Source organism: Rhamphochromis sp. 'chilingali', assembly GCF_963969265.1.
Source record: "Rhamphochromis sp. 'chilingali' genome assembly, chromosome: 2".
Classification (NCBI taxonomy): Eukaryota; Metazoa; Chordata; class Actinopteri; order Cichliformes; family Cichlidae; genus Rhamphochromis; species Rhamphochromis sp. 'chilingali'.
Window position 1 is genome coordinate 44,758,571 of NC_137930.1, and position 20,678 is coordinate 44,779,248.

General features: G+C 40.6%; 1 protein-coding gene across 1 annotated transcript; it reads right to left on the reverse strand.

Moving 5' to 3' along the window:
• Nucleotides 1–727: 727 nt before the first annotated feature.
• drd4a (dopamine receptor D4a) lies at nucleotides 728–13,700 on the reverse strand. Its single transcript, XM_080875950.1, has 5 exons — nucleotides 13,608–13,700; nucleotides 12,833–13,262; nucleotides 11,299–11,411; nucleotides 7,362–7,951; nucleotides 728–3,684 (listed from the first exon to the last, which is right to left on the reverse strand). The coding sequence occupies exons 2-5, from the start codon at nucleotides 13,130–13,132 to the stop codon at nucleotides 3,479–3,481; spliced, it is 1,209 nt and encodes a 402-aa protein (XP_080732076.1). The 5' UTR covers nucleotides 13,133–13,262; nucleotides 13,608–13,700; the 3' UTR covers nucleotides 728–3,478.
• Between the last annotated feature and the right edge of the window lie 6,978 nt (nucleotides 13,701–20,678).

Sequence of the window (20,678 nt, forward strand, 5' to 3'; positions counted from 1 at the left end):
AGTGACGGAACGAGCCATTTCTGGCACTTACTGCTTAGCCTAACCACAGCGAGGCAATTTTATTGACTTAATGCCAAAATTCACATCTGTAAATGTAGAGTTGAGGGATTTAAAAAATCGCCTTCCCTGTTGGCCTGGCCTGTTTTGATTGATGTAATCTGTTGGCCTTCTTGACTTTTCACTATCAAATAATGATAATGTTCTTTTGTGTGTTCAAGGTTCTGTAGGGACCCCATTCAGTCAGGACTGATGTTAGGAGCAACTTAAACACTAGTTATAAAGCTTACTTCTGCTGACATTATGGCTTACAATCTCCCTTTGCTGCAGTGATGTAGCAGTGTTATAAATTACATGGTGGTGCCGCAGTGAAATTCTTTTTGGTAATCATTATGGATGATCTAATTATCCATAATGAAAAAATATGATTTGAAAACACCTAAATTGCGAAATCAAGATAGAGCGATAGCAAAAAGTAAGAATGCCCTATTTCAACCCTAAGGAGTGTATAACACATAATAAAGATAATCTGGTCCTTATCAGATATTAACATTAGGAAATGCAATCTCAGATGAACAACACATGAGACTGTATTTCATATCAATTCAGTTTAATTTATATAGCACCAAATCACAACAACAGTTGCCTCAAGGCGCTTTATATTGTAAGGTAAAGACCCTACAATAATTCAGAGAAAACAGAGAAAATCAAGACAATCATATGACCCCCTATGAGCAAGCACTTAACAGGAAGAAACCTCCAGCAAAACCATGCTCAATGAGGGGCGCCCATCTGCTGCGACCGGTTGGGGGCAGGGGGGAGGAGGACAGGACAAAGACGTGCTGTAGAAGAGAGCCAGAGGTTAATAATAACTAATAATTAAATGCAGTTTGGTGTATAAACACATAGTGAGTGAAAAAGGTGGCTGGAAAAGAAACACTCAGTATCATTATTTATTTAAGAAAAATGCAAAAACAATGAGAAAACCTAAGTACAGCCATACTGCTTCCATAGGAATTAAGAGGTTATATAGCAGCCAGGTGCTGCTAATCAAATGCACTTGACTAACGAATCACCAACATGTGTGTCCACCTCTATAAAAGCAGACAAGTTCATGGCAGTACAGTTTGAAAAAGACTGAACAAGTATGGCTTGTGGAAGGTTGGAAGGTTTGCCAGGAAAAAAAGAAAAGAACATGGCAGCACAGTTTATTTTTGCAAAGCTGCATCTAAACAGACTACAAGACTTCTGGAACAACGTCCTTTTGGGCGATGAGACCAAAAGTAATGATTTTTTCTCATAATGCCCAGTACCACATACATCTCACACCAACTGTCAAGCAGGGTTGTGGAAGGGCAATGATTTGATCCAGTCATAAACTCCTAAAGTATTACAGAGTCAAATGTGTGACCATCTCTCTGACAGCGAAAGCTTGGCCCAAAGTGAGAGTTGTACATAAAACCACAAACCTCAATTAATTCTTAAATACATAATGACATTGTGGAGTAATATGTCATGTTCAGGTTATGATTGTTTGTTTGTTTTTCATGTCCTACTGTGTAAAACTTAAGAATTGAAAGTGTACTTGTTACTTTTTACCATGTCTGAATATGGTTGCTTAGAAATTGTTTTCTTGGGTCATGACAGTAATATTAACCTACATGTGGCCATTTCCACTCACAATAACCATAGACTGTATATATGAGATAGACATAGCCACCCTGGCATCACCATTTGGATTGTGCACTCATTTTAAAGCCGTGGGGTTAGTGTTCTAGCTGCTGGGGATCTGATCTTCATCTACAAACACCACATGTGTTTGCAACATGAATTTCATTCTTAAAATCTGAAGAATAATGTTATATATCATCATGTTATATATCAGATAATTCCATAAAAAAAACAAAGAAACAAACAAAAAACTCCAAAAGGCATCAGCAACACAAACACAGCAGAAGTCCAATTAAGTGAATCCAACAAGAAGTGAAGTGCAACACACAGTGTCCACATATTGATCGAAGTGGCCACGCCCCCAGCTTTCAGTCTTAAAAAAGTTAGTCAGTAATAGAACAAGTCTCGAGCAGAGGGAACTCATTTGAATGTAAAGGCATTGACTGGATTAGCTCATTCAGCCTAGTGGGAATTACCTGCTACCTGATGACTTGAATCATAAAGTCTGTTGTTATGACTTTAATGGAATAGATGTGTAATGTGTGGTGTGAACAGTTTAACACTCAAGAACAACACAAAAACAAAAACAACTTAGCCTTGGGAGGTTAAGAGGATTATTGCCATGGACCCTGGGTTTCTGCTCAAGTGTTTGATTTATTTTCAGATTCTTGTATTTATGGTGTTTTCAGTTATTAATGGGATTATTTTTTTGTTTATAAAATCCCTAAATCCCATGTATTCCCTAGAATCCCTAGTGCTCCAGTTTTGATCATGCTGATTTCTGTTTGGTTTTGCTATTGGGTTACCAGCCTAAATAAACAGCTGGCTTTTTGTTCGTACTCCAGCTCACTCTATCTGCATTTGGGTCCTACATCACACTCCACCATGGCAGATTAAAACCTTTCAGTGGCATTTGATGACTACATTTTCAACTACTTTCCTGGCAAAAGGGCTTACAAATGATTTTATGACGACGTAATGATTGCCCGTGTATAGGAATTTCTTTTACTTATGTATTAATCACATTATTTTATTGTATAATGCCTTGGTGCCGCTGGATTTTAACATGTCTGACACTCATACAGTAAGACAAATGGTGGGGGTGTAGTAAGGAAGTTGGGGGGAAGCAGACAGCTCCACAGGAAGAGTCTTTTGTCTCTTCGAGGACTCTGGGAGGTAGCAAGGGAGTGTGAACCTTAAGGTGTGAAACAAGTGTGTACTGCCTTTTGTTCCTGGAGAAGGTATTTAACTGAGAGCCACGTTAGACTCAGTGAGACTCTGCTGACCCTGCCCCGCGGTCATGTGGGCTCTCCACAAGCTTGGTGTTCTGTTCTTTGTGTGTTTGGATTAAAGAACGTTAGCTACCGCTCACCGCTCGTCTGCAGGCTTTATTTAAATGGAAAACTTCCACAACACCCGTCTGCTTCCACCTACATCTTGGATTCATCTGTGCACTCGTCAACATTTTCTCAAGCGGGCCTCAAACTCTGAAAGAGACTATTCTTATTAATGTGTATTTTCAGCAAAAACATTTATTCTGAAAAGATGAGTTTCAACATATAAAATAAGTTGTGTATGGCAAAAATGCTATTGATCCACCTTATAGACTAAGAGAATAGCTTCTTCACATGAAACATGAAGCTCAAACACACTTTGCTGTCATCAAATGTAGAAAAATAAAAACCTCACAGAGGAAGGAAACCATGGCAACATAAACAGACTAAAGACAGTATATAAACAGTCAGCAGCATCTCTTGCAGCTGTTGTGCGTTTAAGAATGGTCCACGGAGCAGCGTCCACTCCGGTAGTTCTATGAGCAACAGCGCTGGAGGACTTTTTTGAAGAAGTTCCTGAACTCAGTGTTGAAGACAGTGTATATGACGGGGTTCAGGGCGCTGTTGACATAGCCCAGCCACGTCACCACGCTCATTAGGGCTGGCGGGATGTGGCACTCTTGACAGCGTGCTCGCATTGTGTGGAGGACAAAGAAAGGAGTCCAGCAGAATAGGAAGGCACCTTTGGGAGAGAAACAGGAATCAGGAGATGAATGCTTCGTCTCTGTGAAATCAATACTTCTGATCCTAAAGAGCAAAAAGTCAGCGTTTACAGAGAAAATACATTTCATTTTAAAGTTAAGCAAAACAGATATCATTCACATATTATGCATATTAACATAGTATTAATATATTTAGTTGTGGACAGAGGTTTACATACATTTGTCATGCACATGAATGTCATGGTAAAATTGGACTAGTGATTTGATTGGACTGGTCTTCTTCCAGGGTGGAAAAACAAGAATTCAGGGTCCAGAAATTTGAATCCACACAGAGTCAAGAGTATACATCCAGGGATAAAAATATATGCATTCGTCCCCACTGATATTTCAATAAGAGAGATTGTTTGGAAGAATTAAACAGGATTTTTTGAGATACAGAATTCACTTCAGTTATTTGACCACACTGACCCATGATAGCAGAACAGATCTCACTGGTGATAGGATTCAAAGGCGACGACTGGATTACAGCAATGGTGTCAGCATTGAGTTTGGTGGTATGGGAAAGTCGAAGTAATGATAAGAATAGATTCTTTGCACACTCAAGAAAGCAAGAAGATGAGTGAAACTTAATGTTTGGACTTAATGTGGACCACTGTCCTGTTGGAATACTCAGTTGTGTCCAAGTTTTAACCATCTACAAGTTTCCAACTTGAGGTGAAGTTGAAGAATTTGGAGGCAGTTCTTCTTCATTACTCTATCCACTTTGTGTATGTACCAGTGCCACTAGCAGCAAAACAGCCTTGGGGCATGATGTTACCACTACCACTCTTGACAATCGTTATAGTGTTCTTAGGTTTTAAAGTCTCACCATTACTCCCTCTTTCACTGGCTAATAGCTCAATATTTGTCTTGTCTAACCATAAAACATTTCTCCAGGAGGCATTTGACTTGTCTATGTGGGCAGTTGCAAATTTCAGTCAAGCTTGAAAGTCCCAATTTTGGAGCACAGCTTCTTTCTTGGTCAGCACGGTCTCAATTCATCGCAAAGCAAAACTCACTTCCTTGTGGACACTGATGGTAGTGTTCCAGCAGTTTCCAATTCATGACAGGATTGGGTGTTGGTGATTCCTGGATTGTTCCTGAACATCCTTTTCCTATCTTTTGAGGGTGAAAGATTGGGTCTCCTTCGAGACTTTGGCAAAGTGGTGACACATCTGAATAACTTGTACTTGCATACAATTTTTTAAACTGATGATTTTGGAATTTGCAGTTGTTTGGAAATTGATTCATTCAAGAGACCTTCCCAAATTATGTAAATCTACAGTTCTCCTTGTTTGATCTACACTAAGTTTTATGGACTTTCACACTGTTCTGAGTATTAGTTAGTCCAATGAGTGCTTTCAAATAAATCCTTTTTATGCTGGCAAAGAGAAACTACTGGTTTTATTCAATCACAATCACTAACAAGAAATTAGGCCATGATTTTGTCAAGTTAGCAAATTATAGAACCTTCATGACCACTTGTATTATATTTAAGAGAATCTGTGTATATATTTGAGCCTGTATATATTATTTTGACCATGTGTCAATTAAAGAAAATCCTGAATACATTCAAATTTGTGCACCCAAATCTGTTTTTAAGTCATGAAAGATATATGCTGTACAATCATCCCACCCTGGAAAAAGAATAGCTCAAATGATGGACCAAAATGACCATGGCATGCATGCCCATGATGTCTGTATGTCAATTTCTGAACAAAAATGTAGATAATCAAGCTTGTTCAAGTAGAGGAGTATCTCCCCCGCTATATGGCAATTAACCATCAAAGCAGAACAGATCTCAGTCGTGACAGGATTTAGGACAGAATCTCCTGGAATCTAAATGTTGATGACGAGTCACCACAGCAGTAGATGAAGATGGAGATACTGAAGACTGAAAATGCTGTACAGTCTGGTTTAAAGTGGGACACCTGGTTACTTTAACCCACTAAGTGCCCTTCATATCTACCAACTGGGATTGAACACTAAGTCTCATGTTATGATTTTTGGATTTATTCCCAGTATTTGTGTTGTTCTGCATGTTTTGGATCTTTGTCTTGTTAAATAAATGTTTAAACCACCACATTATGGAACCATTGCATCAAAGTAGAAAAAACTAATTACTGTGCATCACTATAACCTCTGGTCACAAAAAGACTATACCAACACTCGCTTTTGTCCACTGAGCCTCTCTGATTAACTAACTCAGTATACATCTTTCTCAGGCTACCTGTACCAAAAATTCATTTTTTTAATTTGGTAAAAATCCACTTAGGACATTGTAACTTAGAGTTTCTTTCTCTCATATTTTCTCTCATTGATCCCATTGATAACGGAGAGCACCTGACCCAAACACAATTTATACCTATTGATAAAACAGTGCTCGCAACGAGCTTTCTAAAAGTATTTTTTCCTTGACTAGTACTGTATAAACCACCTAATATATTTGGATTATATTGCTCAGACTGTCACTTAAACATGAGCCTTACCTGCACACTTAAACATGCACCTGACATGGCCTTAACCAATAATTGGATTTGAGCTTAAGGAGCTGTAAGGATTAGCTGCTGTGTGCTAAAGGAAAGCACTTGTTCGCATTAGGGAGCAAAGCTGGCTGCTATTAATAGACTGACCCCTTTCTAATTGATCTGTTAGTGCCTCGGGATAGGCATCAGAGGTGGCGGTGAAGAGTTCAGGTAGCCGCAGAGCAGAGATGTCTGACATAACAACATTCACTTTAAAGGTTCGCCGACAATCAAATCAACAGCAACAGTTTTAGCAAGAAGGACAAGAAGAAAAATAATGATGGTTGATTGTTTTTCAAATGACAATATATATTTTGAATATCAGTAAGTATGCATACCTTCTTCAATGACCTCATTTAGAGGGGATCAGGCTTTCATGTCAGGATCAGGCTCCTAGACTCTGGAATATCCTGCCACTTGATATTCATACTGCAGGGTCCCTCCAGTCTTTTACATCCCGTCTTAAAATTCACTTTTATACCATTGCTGTTAATTCAAGCTCAGTTTGAGTCCCATCGTGTTTTTTATGTTGTGGTGCCTGTGTTTTAGTTTGTTTTTGTCACATGATATTGTATTTGTTTGATTTCATGTTTTCTTTTATTGTATTTATTTTATGTTATGGTGTTTTGACCTTTCAACACCATTTATATCTTCAAAGTGGGTGAAATTATCCCTGAAATCCAGACTCTACACCAGCCGCAGGGCCCACCTTTAATGTGTGACACTTAAATTGTGCCATTTGTTTGTGTTACATCAGTGTTGTTCTTAGTACAACAAGATTTGCTGCACTTTGGGCTTTTGTAAGCCCAGGGCACGTTCCTAATTCAGCCTTATGTGGTTAGGATGTTACTGAAAACAAGCCCAATGATGTGGATTTCTATAACAGGACTTCTATCAAATATTGCTCTAAAAATATATATATATCTGCAGAACATCAAGGAAAAGTTAAAGTGTTCAATTCCTTGTTTTCCGTTGGCCTGCCTCCTCAGCATTCAGAGTCCAACCAATGCCACAGCAGCGACAGGGCCAATAACAACAGCGAACCAATTTCCACTACAAAGGCAGCTTGGTTTTAGATTATAACGTTTTCAGTTAAAATGTCTCCTCAATGCTACTGAAGGAAGTGAACTCACCCACAACGACAGGAAGCACCTTCATAGCCTTCCTCTCGCGGCTGTTGATCTTGGCCCTTTTTCTTCTGCGCGGGTCGTGGTTGAACTTAATCTCTGCAAAACTGACCGCTGGCACAGGGCCGTCTTTGTTCTCTGTTGAGTTCGGGGGCAGGTCTGGGGACTGCAAGGTGGATGCTTCATCGAGAGTATCTGCTGGGTCTCGCTCTATAATGGGAGGCAGCAGAGGTGGCAGCGAAGCCAGAGGAGGCAACGTGGCTGTGGCCTCCTGCAGCTTGCGGCACGCCTGGATGCTGTCCTTCAGCTTGGCTTTACGTGCCTCCTCCCATCGTCGCAGGCCGCGGAACATGCCACAGTACAGCAGCAGCATGATGGGGCAGGGGATGAAGAAGGAGCAGACGGAAGAATACAGAACATAGTCATCATTCTCTAGTTTACATTCCCTCGGATCGCGGCCTGGGACATTGTTGATGCCAAAGATGATTGGCGAGGCTACAGCCAAGGCCAGGATCCAGGTGGCCGACAGCAAAACAACTTGCCGCAGGTCCACATGCTTCCTGTTGTAGTTGAGCGGGATTGACACAGCGATGAACCTGCAAGAGGGGCCAGAAATATGGCATCACAGCCAGCTTAGAGCTGCTACACTAGGTTTAGGTTTTGTTTATGATATATGGTTCTAAGTTGGTACTGATGGTGTTTTGTGTTATTATCCTTATTTCTTGTCCCAGTATGTCCAAAAGCATGCAGTGGTCTTACAGCCACAAAAGAACAAAACCCATCCAGAGGATTTATTTGTTTTGCAAACCCTATAGCAGAAGAACTAAAACGATTTTTAAAATGTCTCAAGGTGGGCTTGAAGGATTTATCCTCTGGTATCAGAATGCACTGTACATTGTAGTTCTCCACACTCAGAGTGCTCACCACAGGAAGGCTGTCTGCTGCTGAGAACACCTAAAATTGGCATGTACCAATTCCACTGCCATCTTAACAATTCTTTAAGACTGAAGGCAATTTTATCTTTTTATGGAAATAAAATCAAACTAACCTGAATCTTCACACTAGTGCAGAATTTAAGTACTCTTCAAACACTGCAGCCAGTAACTATGTGATTAGTTACAGTTGGGACTGAAAGATGCTGTAGCTGTAGGATGTTTCCAGTTTCATCTTAATCTTTTTTTCTGTTTTGTTTTTACTGTGTAAATAAATAAAACTCTGAAAGAAGCCCCTAGCCCTCTAAAGCGACTCTGTCAAACCGGCTGCTTATCAGGCAGCTTTTTAAAAACTAGAAGAGTTCCTTCTTCAGACCTGAACATTAACAGCAGGTGGACTCTGTGCAGACCTTCAGATTCTGCCTCCTGACCTGCCTCTTGAATTATTCAGACTGTCATCCAGTTAAACCTCTAAACGCTGCTGGCTACTTCAAAAAGCTTCAGATCATCATCATCAGTCCACGTTAACTTCACTGCTCCCCATCAGTCTTTGATGTAATCATATTTTCTGGAGTCAGGACATCAGATTTGAAGAGCATCCTGAATTTTTGTCTCCCTCAACATCGGCTGAGAGTTCGGATAATCTCATGAGACATACTAACAAGCGCCGAGCGAACCTGGCAGTTCATCAGCAGTTGGCTCATCCCTCATTTGGGGATTTAAATTCTTTTGCCTTTTCTGGGGGGTTTTCTTTTAGCGCTTTTACAGGAGTCAGACAAAAGGTCGCCGACATATCAGAACCATCGGACCCTGACAAGCTTTGGATCTGATGGTGTCCCTGAATGTTCCTGAATCATGAGAGGCCAGTTAAAACTCTTGAGTCTTGAGTCTCTACATTAGTTGTGAATCTTTACCTCATTCTTTTCATCAACTGTACAGTTTTTCCTCATATTTTTTCTAGGAGTCCACTCCGGGAATGAACACGTGGAGTTTAAGCCTGTATCTGTTTTTCCAGTATTGTGGTCCAAGCTACAACGGAGTGGCTGTAGTTCAGGAGACAAAGCAGATCATCTACTAATCGGAAGGTTGGTGGTTTGATGGCTATTCCAGTCTGCATGCCAAAGCATACTTCAGCAAGATACTGAACCCCAAGTTGGTCTCTGATGCGTTCATTATATGAATGTGTGTGACTCTCAGTTAACGCTTAAGCACTTAAACATAGAATAGTGTTTGTGTGAATGAGGAATGTTGTATAAAATGCTTTGAGCCCTTCAGTAGAGTAGAATATATAAGATAAATATAAGATCACGTATCATTCATTAGTATCTATCGATGTACTATCTACACAAAAATATTTTGATGGGATACGGAGTCTTGTGACGTCTGTTTGAATTTTCTAGTTGTTTTCTTGATATTTATCTCAACATCTACTTTATAGTTTTGCACAAAATCTAGTCGGGACATTCATAACACCCAGATGATGAGTCATACTCACTCATTTTCTCAGTCATGATCTTTTAATTTTTTTGTACAGAGGATGGATCAACTTGACATGAAAGTCATTTAAACTGGCCAGTAGCATTTCAAAGTGTTTCCTGTGATGTATCTCAAGATGTATGTTTGTATAGATACATTCCTGAGTTCCGAGAGAATGGAGAGTACTAAAATATATCTGATGATCTTTTAACTTTTAATTTCACCACAAGGTTAGAATGTGTGGATTTAAATGAAAAGCTTTACAAAAACTAACATCTTGTTTCCCACAGGATGACCTTCCACTTACCTTGGTGGTTTGTACATTTACTAATGTCACGTTTAATAACTGAATAACTGCGAAGTTAATGAACTGAACTTAGCACTTCTTTAACAGACGAAATGTCTGTAAGCTAATATGGAGAGCATCTTCTAATAGCCTGACAGCACCATCGTTATGAGCAACATGGCAGCTCCCTGAAACCCATCTTAAAGTTCAATCATGCAGATCAGACTAAAAAGATCTCTGGTTCCAGCTGTCTCCATTTATTCTAAGGTCTACTTTTTAGTTAGAGTGTTGAAGAAAAGCTGTTAGGCATTTTAACAGCTTAAAGAGGGGGAATAATTCAGATCCATACTGTTACTAAATGAACGAAATACAAAGGGTTTAAAGTGTCAGACGTCGATGGTTTGTAAGGTGTGGAACATCAGCTGTAATAGGACAACAGACACAGAACAGCCACAGTGCTCTGTGGAAAGTTCAATCCTAATCTGAGCGGCATTCTTGCATCTTTCACAGAACCTACTGCTGTAAAACATATTACAGTATTCACTCCACTAAAAAGTATACATTACTACATTGTAGTAAATGCTGCAGGTATTCTTAGGTACTTTTTGCATTATTTTGACATCAGTAATACTTTAAAAGGCTTTAGGACCCCTGTGGTTTCTGAATTCTTTTTTGTGTTGTCATGGGAGTGTAACAAGAGTGAAGAGTTTTTAGAGTGTAAAAAGCCTAACCTTCCTCTTTTGGAAGGACCTGGCTCCAAGTGGAAAGCTGTGGCAGGTTTCAAATTCCCGTGCTAACCAATGACTGAAGTGACACCTCTTTATGTTCAGTATATGCTGAAAGCCATAAACATAGCAAAACAAAATCTTTTACACAGCTACTGGTCCAGAGCATTTAAACAGGCTGGTGTTAACTGCTGTTCAAAACAGCAATATGTGAACTTCAAGGGAAGAGGCTGCAGATGTATGGTCTTCTTGAAAGCAATATAACTTTCAATGAGACCCAACTGTTCAAGAACAATTTGTAATTGTTCTTAAAATTTTGTTCCAAGAAATTCAGCTAATATTCCTATTGTCAAGATCACTGACCTACTGGCACTTCCTGTATCATCACCACCAGGATGAGATTTTTGTTAAATACCGTCCATCAAGCGAACTGCTGATTGTCTGCTGTTCTCTTGCCGTGCGGCTTCAATGTAAGGGAACAACACAAGATCCTGCTGTGTGTACCTGTACAGGTGAGTACTGACCTGTCAATGCTGATAGCACAGAGATTGAAGATGGAGGCAGTACACAACATAACATCCATCGTCATGAGACCATCACAGATGGTAGTGTTGAGGGTCCATACACCATCCTGGAACTGAGAGGCAGACAAATGCTTGTCGTTTAATGTTTACTCGTACCAAAAATTACCTTGACACACAATCTGAAATCAAAACGGGCCTTCTACTCTACAGTTTCTTTATGATACAAAGTTTGAATGTATGCAATGATTCCTATGATATTTTAGCTTCATATATCAAATACTTTTCAGGCTGTATTTTCAGACCATTTTTTCCACACATTGAAATCAGAGTCAATTGTTGAACAGGAAGTTGAAAACTATTAAAGATAAAAACCTGAACATTTCACTTCCCCTTCTTATCATAAAAATGAATCCGGAGCTGTAATTGTTCTGTAATAAGTATTTGACATATGAAGCTAAAATTTCACAGCAATTATTCTGCCTGTCCAAACTTTGGACCATAAAATTTGTATGCAAATCAGAGATGGTTGAGCATAAAAAGGTCTGAAACTTTGGTGATTTGAGATTTTTTTATAAAGGAACTGCACTCCACCAGCTAAAGGTTGCTGGCAGCCTTTGATATTTCAAAAAATGTTTTTTTCTTTATTTTGTTTTATTACCTTCAAGTCACTGTATGTTCGTGCAGAGTAACGTGCTGAGTTTACTGAGTAAACAGGAAGTTTGACCTGGACTGAACTGTCCTGTCCAGCTTCTTTACCAGGTCATGACCCTGTCAAACCACCACTGACCTTTGCTTCAAACCTGCAGAGCATTGCATAAAAACATCACTCTGAACTCTGAAGATCAATAAGGAACAATGAAAGGTGGTGATATGTAGTCATTAGAGAATATCTTTGCTGACAAAAGCAGATTTGGGGTGATCGTGATTTTCATAGCTGAAGATCAATTTGTGGATTACACAAACTGTCTCCTGGTTTCTGCATGGGTCTTACTGTTTTTCACCAATTTTAATAACATCGACTGCCTAGTTTGTTAGTTTTTTGGTTTGTTGCTGTTTAATATTTTATGCAAAATCTATATAATCTTTTACAGAAATAAAACTCAAAGATCAGAAAATGTAAACACGGAATTTCTATTGTGAAAATTGACCTTTTATGTAGCAGCAAAATGTTTTTGGTTTACTTTGGAATTAAATATCTCAAGTCAACCAGCTCCTGTGAATTTCTGTTTGACATGGGTTTTAAAGAGGTAATGGATTCTGCTATTAATAGGGTTTATTCTGCACATTTAATGAACTTTTTAATGCCTTTTCAAATAATTTGTTGGTTGAACGCCATCCAGAACTGCTACTGCAATGACCTGCCATCTGGTGCCCAAAGACTCAGAAAGAGATCCAACAGTTTTTAGGGTCCCTGAATCTAAATACTCCTGTGAGATTAGCAGCCTAAGACATAACTGGAAGCTGTGTCTCTCAGTTATGGGTCCTTCTCAGTTAATTAACATCTCCAAAGACGGTATGTTCCGTCGCATCTCACCTCCGAATAGACGAAGAGCGGCAGCACGAGCACCGCCAACATCAGATCCGCCACTGCCAGACTCACGATGAAGTAGTTGGTGGTGGTTTTCAGTGCCTTTTCGACGAACACACTCAGACACACCATCAAGTTGCCGCAGATGATGACGACGATCAGCAGCACCCCGAAAACCAGGGCAGGCAGGTTGTGCAGTGCCGCGGTCGCTGTCCCCGCCTCCTGCGCTGCGCTCAGGTTTGCCACCATCTGCGCCGCGTCGGTCTGATCCCGTCCGAGCCACAGCAGCGCGGCCAACGGGTTCATGAAGGCCGGGTTGGAGTCCGACTGCCACACCGTAGCCTTATCATGCTGTCACACAGACTCCACTTAGACTGTAGCAGACTGCAGTGACGAGCTCCAGTGCGCACCGTTGCGCCTTTTACGCAAAAATCCTCTGCGTAAAAGCAGATGGACAAAAACACAAGTTGGTATTTACAAAGTTAAACTTTTATTTAAATATTAAAAATATGGTGATGAAGTCAGATTTTTGTCACAAAGAATATTTAGTGATGAAAAAAAATCCAGAAGAATACAAATGCAGTTCTTGGCGCATTAAAATCTTCATATCAATAGAAAACTGCTTCTTTCTTTAACGCTGGGAAGATAGCCGAAGGACTCTGGGGTCAGACAGCAGAGAAAGTGTCGTGCCGTGGATTTTTCCAGCTCCCGAGTGTTTGCCTGCAGCCCGCTAGCACAAAGGCCACCGAGGCCAAATTAACCGATTAAAGCTGCTTATCACCTGCGCTTTACGGTGTCCTTCAGCCCTTGAGCTCCAGCAGAAGTTTGTCCATCTGCCTGTTCATCTGCGTGCATGCGTATCACGGAGACGGGGGGAGACAGGAGTGGCCACTGCAAAAAAAAAAATTATTAATTAATTAATTAAATAAAAATATCCACTGAATTTGACCTCTCTACCTCTATTTGTGCTGTTGGTGCATTTTGGAGCAAGTTTTGATGAAATTAAGTGGAAAAAAATATTCTTTTGTTTCTGATCAGTACAGTTGTAGCATTAGTTTATCACTCAGCATTAATTAGCTCATACACCTTTTGGATACTCCTTGATATTTAGGATTGCTGGCCTTATCTGATAACTAATCTGATCAGTCTGTATCTAAAAGACACACAGAGGGGGAGAGAGAGAGAGAGAGAGAGAGAGAGAGAATCACATTGGGACAACTACAGTGATAATGCCTAGGGTAAGAGTCACCTCTCCTCCATCTTTTTATATACAGTTTGCAGTTTTATACCACAAGAGGCCACTTTCACATTAAAACCTTGAAGTGTTTTGAACGTTGGGGGAACATTTCTTGCAGTGTTAAGTGAATGAACAAGGTTCAGCTGTGCAACAGGGGCCCAGAGGGTGACAGAAAACTACAGGAATCATCTGCTGCTGTTCAGCATCTGGATTCAGTTCAATCAAAATAATTGATCAGTGAAGGCATTTTATTATTAACAATTTTATTCAGGTTCAATTCAGTACTTAAACTTTACTGTTTTGGTGTTGCTACACAGGGGGGTTCATATTGAGTAAAATGGCGCTGATACACGTTCAGTATTGTGTTGTGGGTACAAGGGCCCCATACATTTATGGGTTGGTTGCAGCTTTCATTTAGTGGAGATATGAAACCCCCACAAACACTCAGCCACTGGTTGCTGTGGCTTGCTTGTTTTTGCTAACAGACTGCTGAGGTGTTACTATGTGATCACTGGTGTATTAGTGTGTTGGCATTAAAAAGTGGGAATGCTTCGCAATAGCTGAAGTTGATCACCTGCAACCATGCATTTTAAAAGTTGTTACTGTGTCACTGTGCCTGGAACAGGTGCAAGAACAGATGACAGAGTTATCACTAGTGGTTCAAAAATTCCTTTGTGCAATTTGACAAAAATTAAGTACTGAAAAACAGATGTCCTAATGCAGGTAAATGGTTAAGAAAGCTTCATGGTTTTCAATTTGCACCATTACAGCGTTGTAATCTATTGTTTTTCTTAATTTAATTTGCTCCCTTTAGTTTTTCCTGCACTGTTTATAGTCTGTGATGCTTTTCTGAGAACCGTTTTGTTCTCTACCAACACTAATGACTGCCTAGAATCTCTTCTCATGTCACTTGGGTCTGGAGGTGATAAGGTGAATTTTAATTAGAGGTCTTGCTGTCTACAGTGATGATGGATCAGCTGAGCACTGACGCCATCCAACACTCGGGGGAAGATGATGGGGGAGCAGTGAACACACCTCCTGTCTGTCTCTGGAAAGACTTCAGAAATGTCAATTTTTAATGTAGTTTAGATCAGCTGACCAGCAGCTGTGACCCAGTTTGTTGCTGATTTTTAACTCCAGCTTGCAAAAAGGCATCTTTCCCATACAGTACCATGCAAAAGTCTTGACCCACCCATCATTTCTTTTTATTTTGCATACAAGGAACTTGAGTTTCTTGCAATTTCTTGAGGTCTTGAGCAATAACCTTCAAATATTTTCTTCTCTCTTTTTCAGACCAGTCCTTGTACCTGACCATTTTCTGAGGAATGTCTTCCTTGGTAAGCTACGTAACACGGACCTATAAATCATTCTATTATAAAAAGGGCAATTAACTCAATGGATATACAAGTTTTGTGTCTACTCATAAAAGACATCTCAGCAAAGAACCAATTTTAAATTGTACCTTTAGACACTTTGTTGTTGGTAGCCTGTCACAAAAACACATTTTTCCCCATTTCTTTAGCTGAATCTGTCAAAACCAGTGGACTTGGATAGACTTAAATGCAGGATTCTGAGATCAAAGTTCACAGGTTTACAATAAATGAATCCAAGGAAACAAGGCTTTCATGCAGTGAGGACCAAACCCAGGCAATCAGGCAGATTCACATTTTCACTCCCTCAAACAATCTCTCCAACTTTCTCACCAGAGTTTCTGCACAGAAGAGAGATGCGTAAGTACAAAAGACAAAGAGCAAACAGAAGAGGTAAAATGCAGTGCATTCGGAGGCAGACTTTCACTAACAGATCAGTTCAACAATCAGGCAGCAGATGACAAGCGATATGAAACAGAGGATGGAAGCCCAGTAACAGACTCTGGCCCTGAAACACAAGACTAGGATTATGGCACAGACACATACACAGCCACACAAAGTTGTTCCCAGTGACGTAGCTGGGGAGTGTATGCACCACTGACTGATGCTCACATTAAATATAAATTTCAGGTTTCAAATAATGAAGTCGGTGTCTGTAGAGTTAATCCTTGGGGGTGTGATGTCAGTAAAAATAGATATCCTTAATATAGTGATCTTAGGCACAAAGGTCTGGCTAAGAATAAAGACAGCCACCTGCTGTTTCAAATTTTCTTATTGACAGGGACTGGCAATCCAAAATGCTGACTCAAAGGAAGACTGATCTTAATGGGCGATGACCTAAAACGCTTTGTTTTGTTTTCCTCTCGAAAAGTCCCTTTGGCTGCCTCGCTGTGTCGGGTGGGTTGCCCAATGCTGGGATGTCTGGTTTGCACCTTGTTGGCGCGTGGCTGCCCGCTTGCCCATTGGGTAGGGTGGGGTGTCCAGGTGAGGGAGCAACTGTCCCTGGGTTTTAACAGCACCTTAGTTTTCATACAGTAATACTCATCCTGTACACTTTGTACAGTCACACTCCACAATGCATTAAGATCATAATTCTGATTGCAAAAGCTGCCAGAAACCCCAAAACATTGCCTCTGGTGCCTAACTAAAACCTTTTTGAGGACAGAGTTCTTTAAAGAAACCTCCTCACTTATTGGTAGGTAACACTCAGTACAGGCCAGTGGACCAACCCAGGTGACCCTTTATATTCACTCAAGGGACTTTAAAACTTCAAGAGTTGCTGTAAGTCATTCAAGGATAATGAGAACCATATTATATGAGGCAGAACATCCAGGACTTCTGGGACCTGCTCGAGAACCAATGATGTCTTCTCATGGCCCTAAGGTCGGTAGAGCAGAAAACCTGAATATACTCAAGTGCAAGGAAGAATTAAAAATTGTCACAAAATGTATCCAGCTCTCGTTTTTGTCTTTTAAATAGAATATCAAGACTTTGGTTTGATGAGTGTTCATTAGATGGAAAGCTCTACTAAGAACATAAAACCAGGTTCCTGAACATTCAGCGTGTTTTTTGTTGTTGTTGTTGTTGTTGTTGTTTTTTAATTAAAGATGTGTTTGTGTTCAGGAGGTGGAGATGATGAAATCAGTGCTCATCAGAAGCCGTCCTCAGAATAATGAAGACAAAATGTTTTCTGTTCTCATCCAGGAAAGTACGAAGCAGCTTTATTTCTCTGAATATGTTTTAATATGCAGCACAGATGATCAGTCCAGCCACCATTTGTTTTTCATCCTCTGATCACTTAAGGCAATCACATGAGGCTGTGGAACAGATCCAACAGATCCACAGATGATGCCATCGCCCACGTCCTACACACCACTCTCAGCCACGTGGACAAGAAACAGGGTAACTATGTGCGAATGCTGTTTGTTGATTACAGTTCAGCGTTTAACACAATAGTGCCCTGCAGACTGTTCACAAAGCTGAGGGATCTGGGACTTAACAGCCGTCTGTGTGCATGGGTGTTGGACTTCCTCACTGGCAGAAGGTGGTGAGGGTGGGCAGGTGCTTCTCCAACAGCATCACCATCAACACAGGAGCACCTCAGGGATGTGTCCTCTCGCCACTGCTCTACTCCCTCTACACTTCAGACTGTGTGGCCACCCATGGCTCCAACACCATTGTGAAGTTTGCTGACGACACAGTGGTGTTGGGTGCCATCTCCAACAACGATGAGGCGGCCTACATGGATGAAGTGAAGAATCTTGCATCATGGTGCCAGGACAACCACCTCCAGCTGAACGTCGGCAAGACCAAGGAGCTGGTGGTGGACTTCAGAAGGGGTCAGCACAGAGACTACAAGCCCATTATCATCAATGGAGCTCCAGTGGAGAGGGTGCAGTCCTTCAAGTATCTCGGTCTCCACATCTCCTCAGACCTGACATGGGCTGCCCACATTCAGGTCCAGACCAAAAAGGCTAGGCAGCGCCTGTATCACCTACGACAACTGAGGAAGTTCAGGGTCTCTCCAAAGATCCTCAGGATTTTCTATACAGGCGCTGTGGAGAGCATCCTCACACAGAACATGACATCGTGGTTTGGGAACAGCTGTGTGAAGGACCAAAAAGCTCTCCAGAGAGTGATCCGTACAGCAGAACGCTGCTGCAGGATTGCTCTCCCCCCGCTTCAGGACACCTACACCAGGAGATGCCGGACTAGAGCAGCGCAGATACTGAAGGACCCGTCCCATCCAGGCAACAAACTGTTCCAACTTCTGCAATCTGGTAGAAGGTTCCGCATCTTCCGGGCAAGGACAGAGAGACTCAAGAGGAGCTTCTATCCCCAAGCCATCCGTGCCCTAAACACACACACCCGCCCTCTCACATCATCTATAATTGACTGAGACAGGACTCTTCCAGACACTAAACCAAGGCACAATGTACATTTCAATTCCTTTAATTTAAAATATGTTTATATTGTCTATCCTGTAAAATAGTCAGATGTCTATTCATATTAATGTACAGAATTCACCTGCTTGCTGCTACTACTGCAAATTCACCCAGTGTATATACTAATATATATATATATATATATATATATATATATATATATAATGTTCTTCCTCTACACCCCCCCCCCCCCAATTTTTTTGCACATGTCGAGGAGCGTGTCAGGCTACATTTCACTGTGTGTTATACTTGTATAACTATGCATGTGACAAATAAAGAACCTTGAACCTTGAACTCATTATTACTGAGTCTCATTGGGACCACCAAATTATTTATTCAGCCAGTCTTACTCGGGTCCCTTTTCCAGAGACCTGAGAAAATCAAACATTCATAATCAAGCAAGCACACGCCCAGTACACAGACAAATGAACAAAAGTCAGATAAAAAATAACACAACATAAAACCACCAGTCTTTTGACTAAAACTGCACTTAGGTTTCTTTACCCCTCTGTGAATCCCAGCATTATCACAGTGGAGAGGTTCCTGCATTCCAGGAGCTATGTTGTCCAGGGCAATTTGCCCCTGGTAGGCCCTAGCCAGGATAATGGACCAGTGAGTGGCTGTGGCTCAAGAGCGGGGCACCTACTAATCGGAAGGTTAGTGGTTCGATCCCTGTCTGCTCAAGTCTATGTGCCACATATCCTTGGGCAAGATACCAACCACCAGTGCATCCACTGAATGGGTTTGTGTGTGATAGAAAGCACTTGCGTGCAAATTGTGTAAAATGCTTCAAGTGCTCAGAGTAGAAAAGCGCCATATAAGAATCAATCGCTGTGAAGGAAAACCTGAAGGACTCGGATAAAATAGGAAGCAGGAACTACAAAGAGACACAAGGACAGATGCATGTAAACGATGAATAAAAATCAATGGAACTACAGGAATCTGCTTCCACACATTTGTCATCAATAGCTACCAAGTCTTCCTCTGTGGGTGAAAAACAGTTTATTAAAGCCAGATCTGCTATAAACTTCTGCTTAATGTTGTCTCTTCTTATCTTACTCTACAGTGCTCACTTCAATCATCGTGGGGCAGACCACAAAGAAAACTCATCTGTGAAGCTACACAGCAGTGTCTTTAATTATTAATCTTTTCTTTTAATCATTGCCAGAAAACCTGAGCATGCTCACAGGTCTGTATACAGATGTGTGGCTGGTAAGGCTGAGACCACCAGGACTCCCTCTGCTTCCTGTTACAACAAGCAGAAATGGAGTAAGACAATGCAACTTTCAAACCACATGTAAAATCATACAAAATACCAGAAAAAAAAATTCTAGGTGACATGCCAAAAATATATTTGGGCTATTTTAGAAGAAAATCATATAATTCTTACAATTATATTCAAAATTTGTGAGTGATTTTTCCCTAATCAGCATTTATAATAGACAAAAAAGCAGTTATTGTTTCATGTAATTGGTAAAAACTGAATGGCATTTTTCACTTTCCAGACAAGCAACAGACGTGACATGACCAGGAAAATGAATTGTACATAAAAGATGGGTGACGTGTCCAAATCTGAAAAGGAAGCCAACATGGAAGTTCAATAAACTGCATTCTCTCTAATGGCCATCAGAGGGGAAATCTGCTGGTTCAAAAACACATCTGCTTTTATTGAAGCACACTGAAACACTTATCACTTCATTTGTGACCTCAGTAAACACTTTCCTGGTGCGTAAATGGTCTAAATTACTGGTTTTAATTCTCAATCGATACATTCAGTAAATGTGCTTTCTCAGTCGGATCCATCTCTTAATTGACTAGTGTTCAATTGTACTTAAAGACACTTTAGGGAGTCAGCTGTTTAATATGTCTTGCCTTAACCCTATTCGTTCATCTAAACTAGCATCATAGTTATTATTACTAGCTAGCCTTACCAATCGCTGATCGGCTCCATTCACTTATCTACATATGTTGTGTTCAAATACTAAGTCTAAAAAAAGAGCAAAAATCAAAATTAGGAGCTTCAAAACCAGTGAAAGAGGAAATCACTAAGCACCTTACTTTTATCACTTCTTCCATGACCATCATGGAAAAGGGCACATATGAGCACAGATGGAGATTGATACGAATCTTAAGAATTTAAGGTTTCCAATTCCATGATCAGGATAAGTTATCGATTCTCATTTGGGTTCTCATTGGCTCCGCTTTGAGAGTCAGACTGCAGCAACGCCCAGTGACCAGGACTACACCAAGGAGAAAGTCAGCTAACAGCAGGCTCATAATAAGTCTGCTTGACCACACAC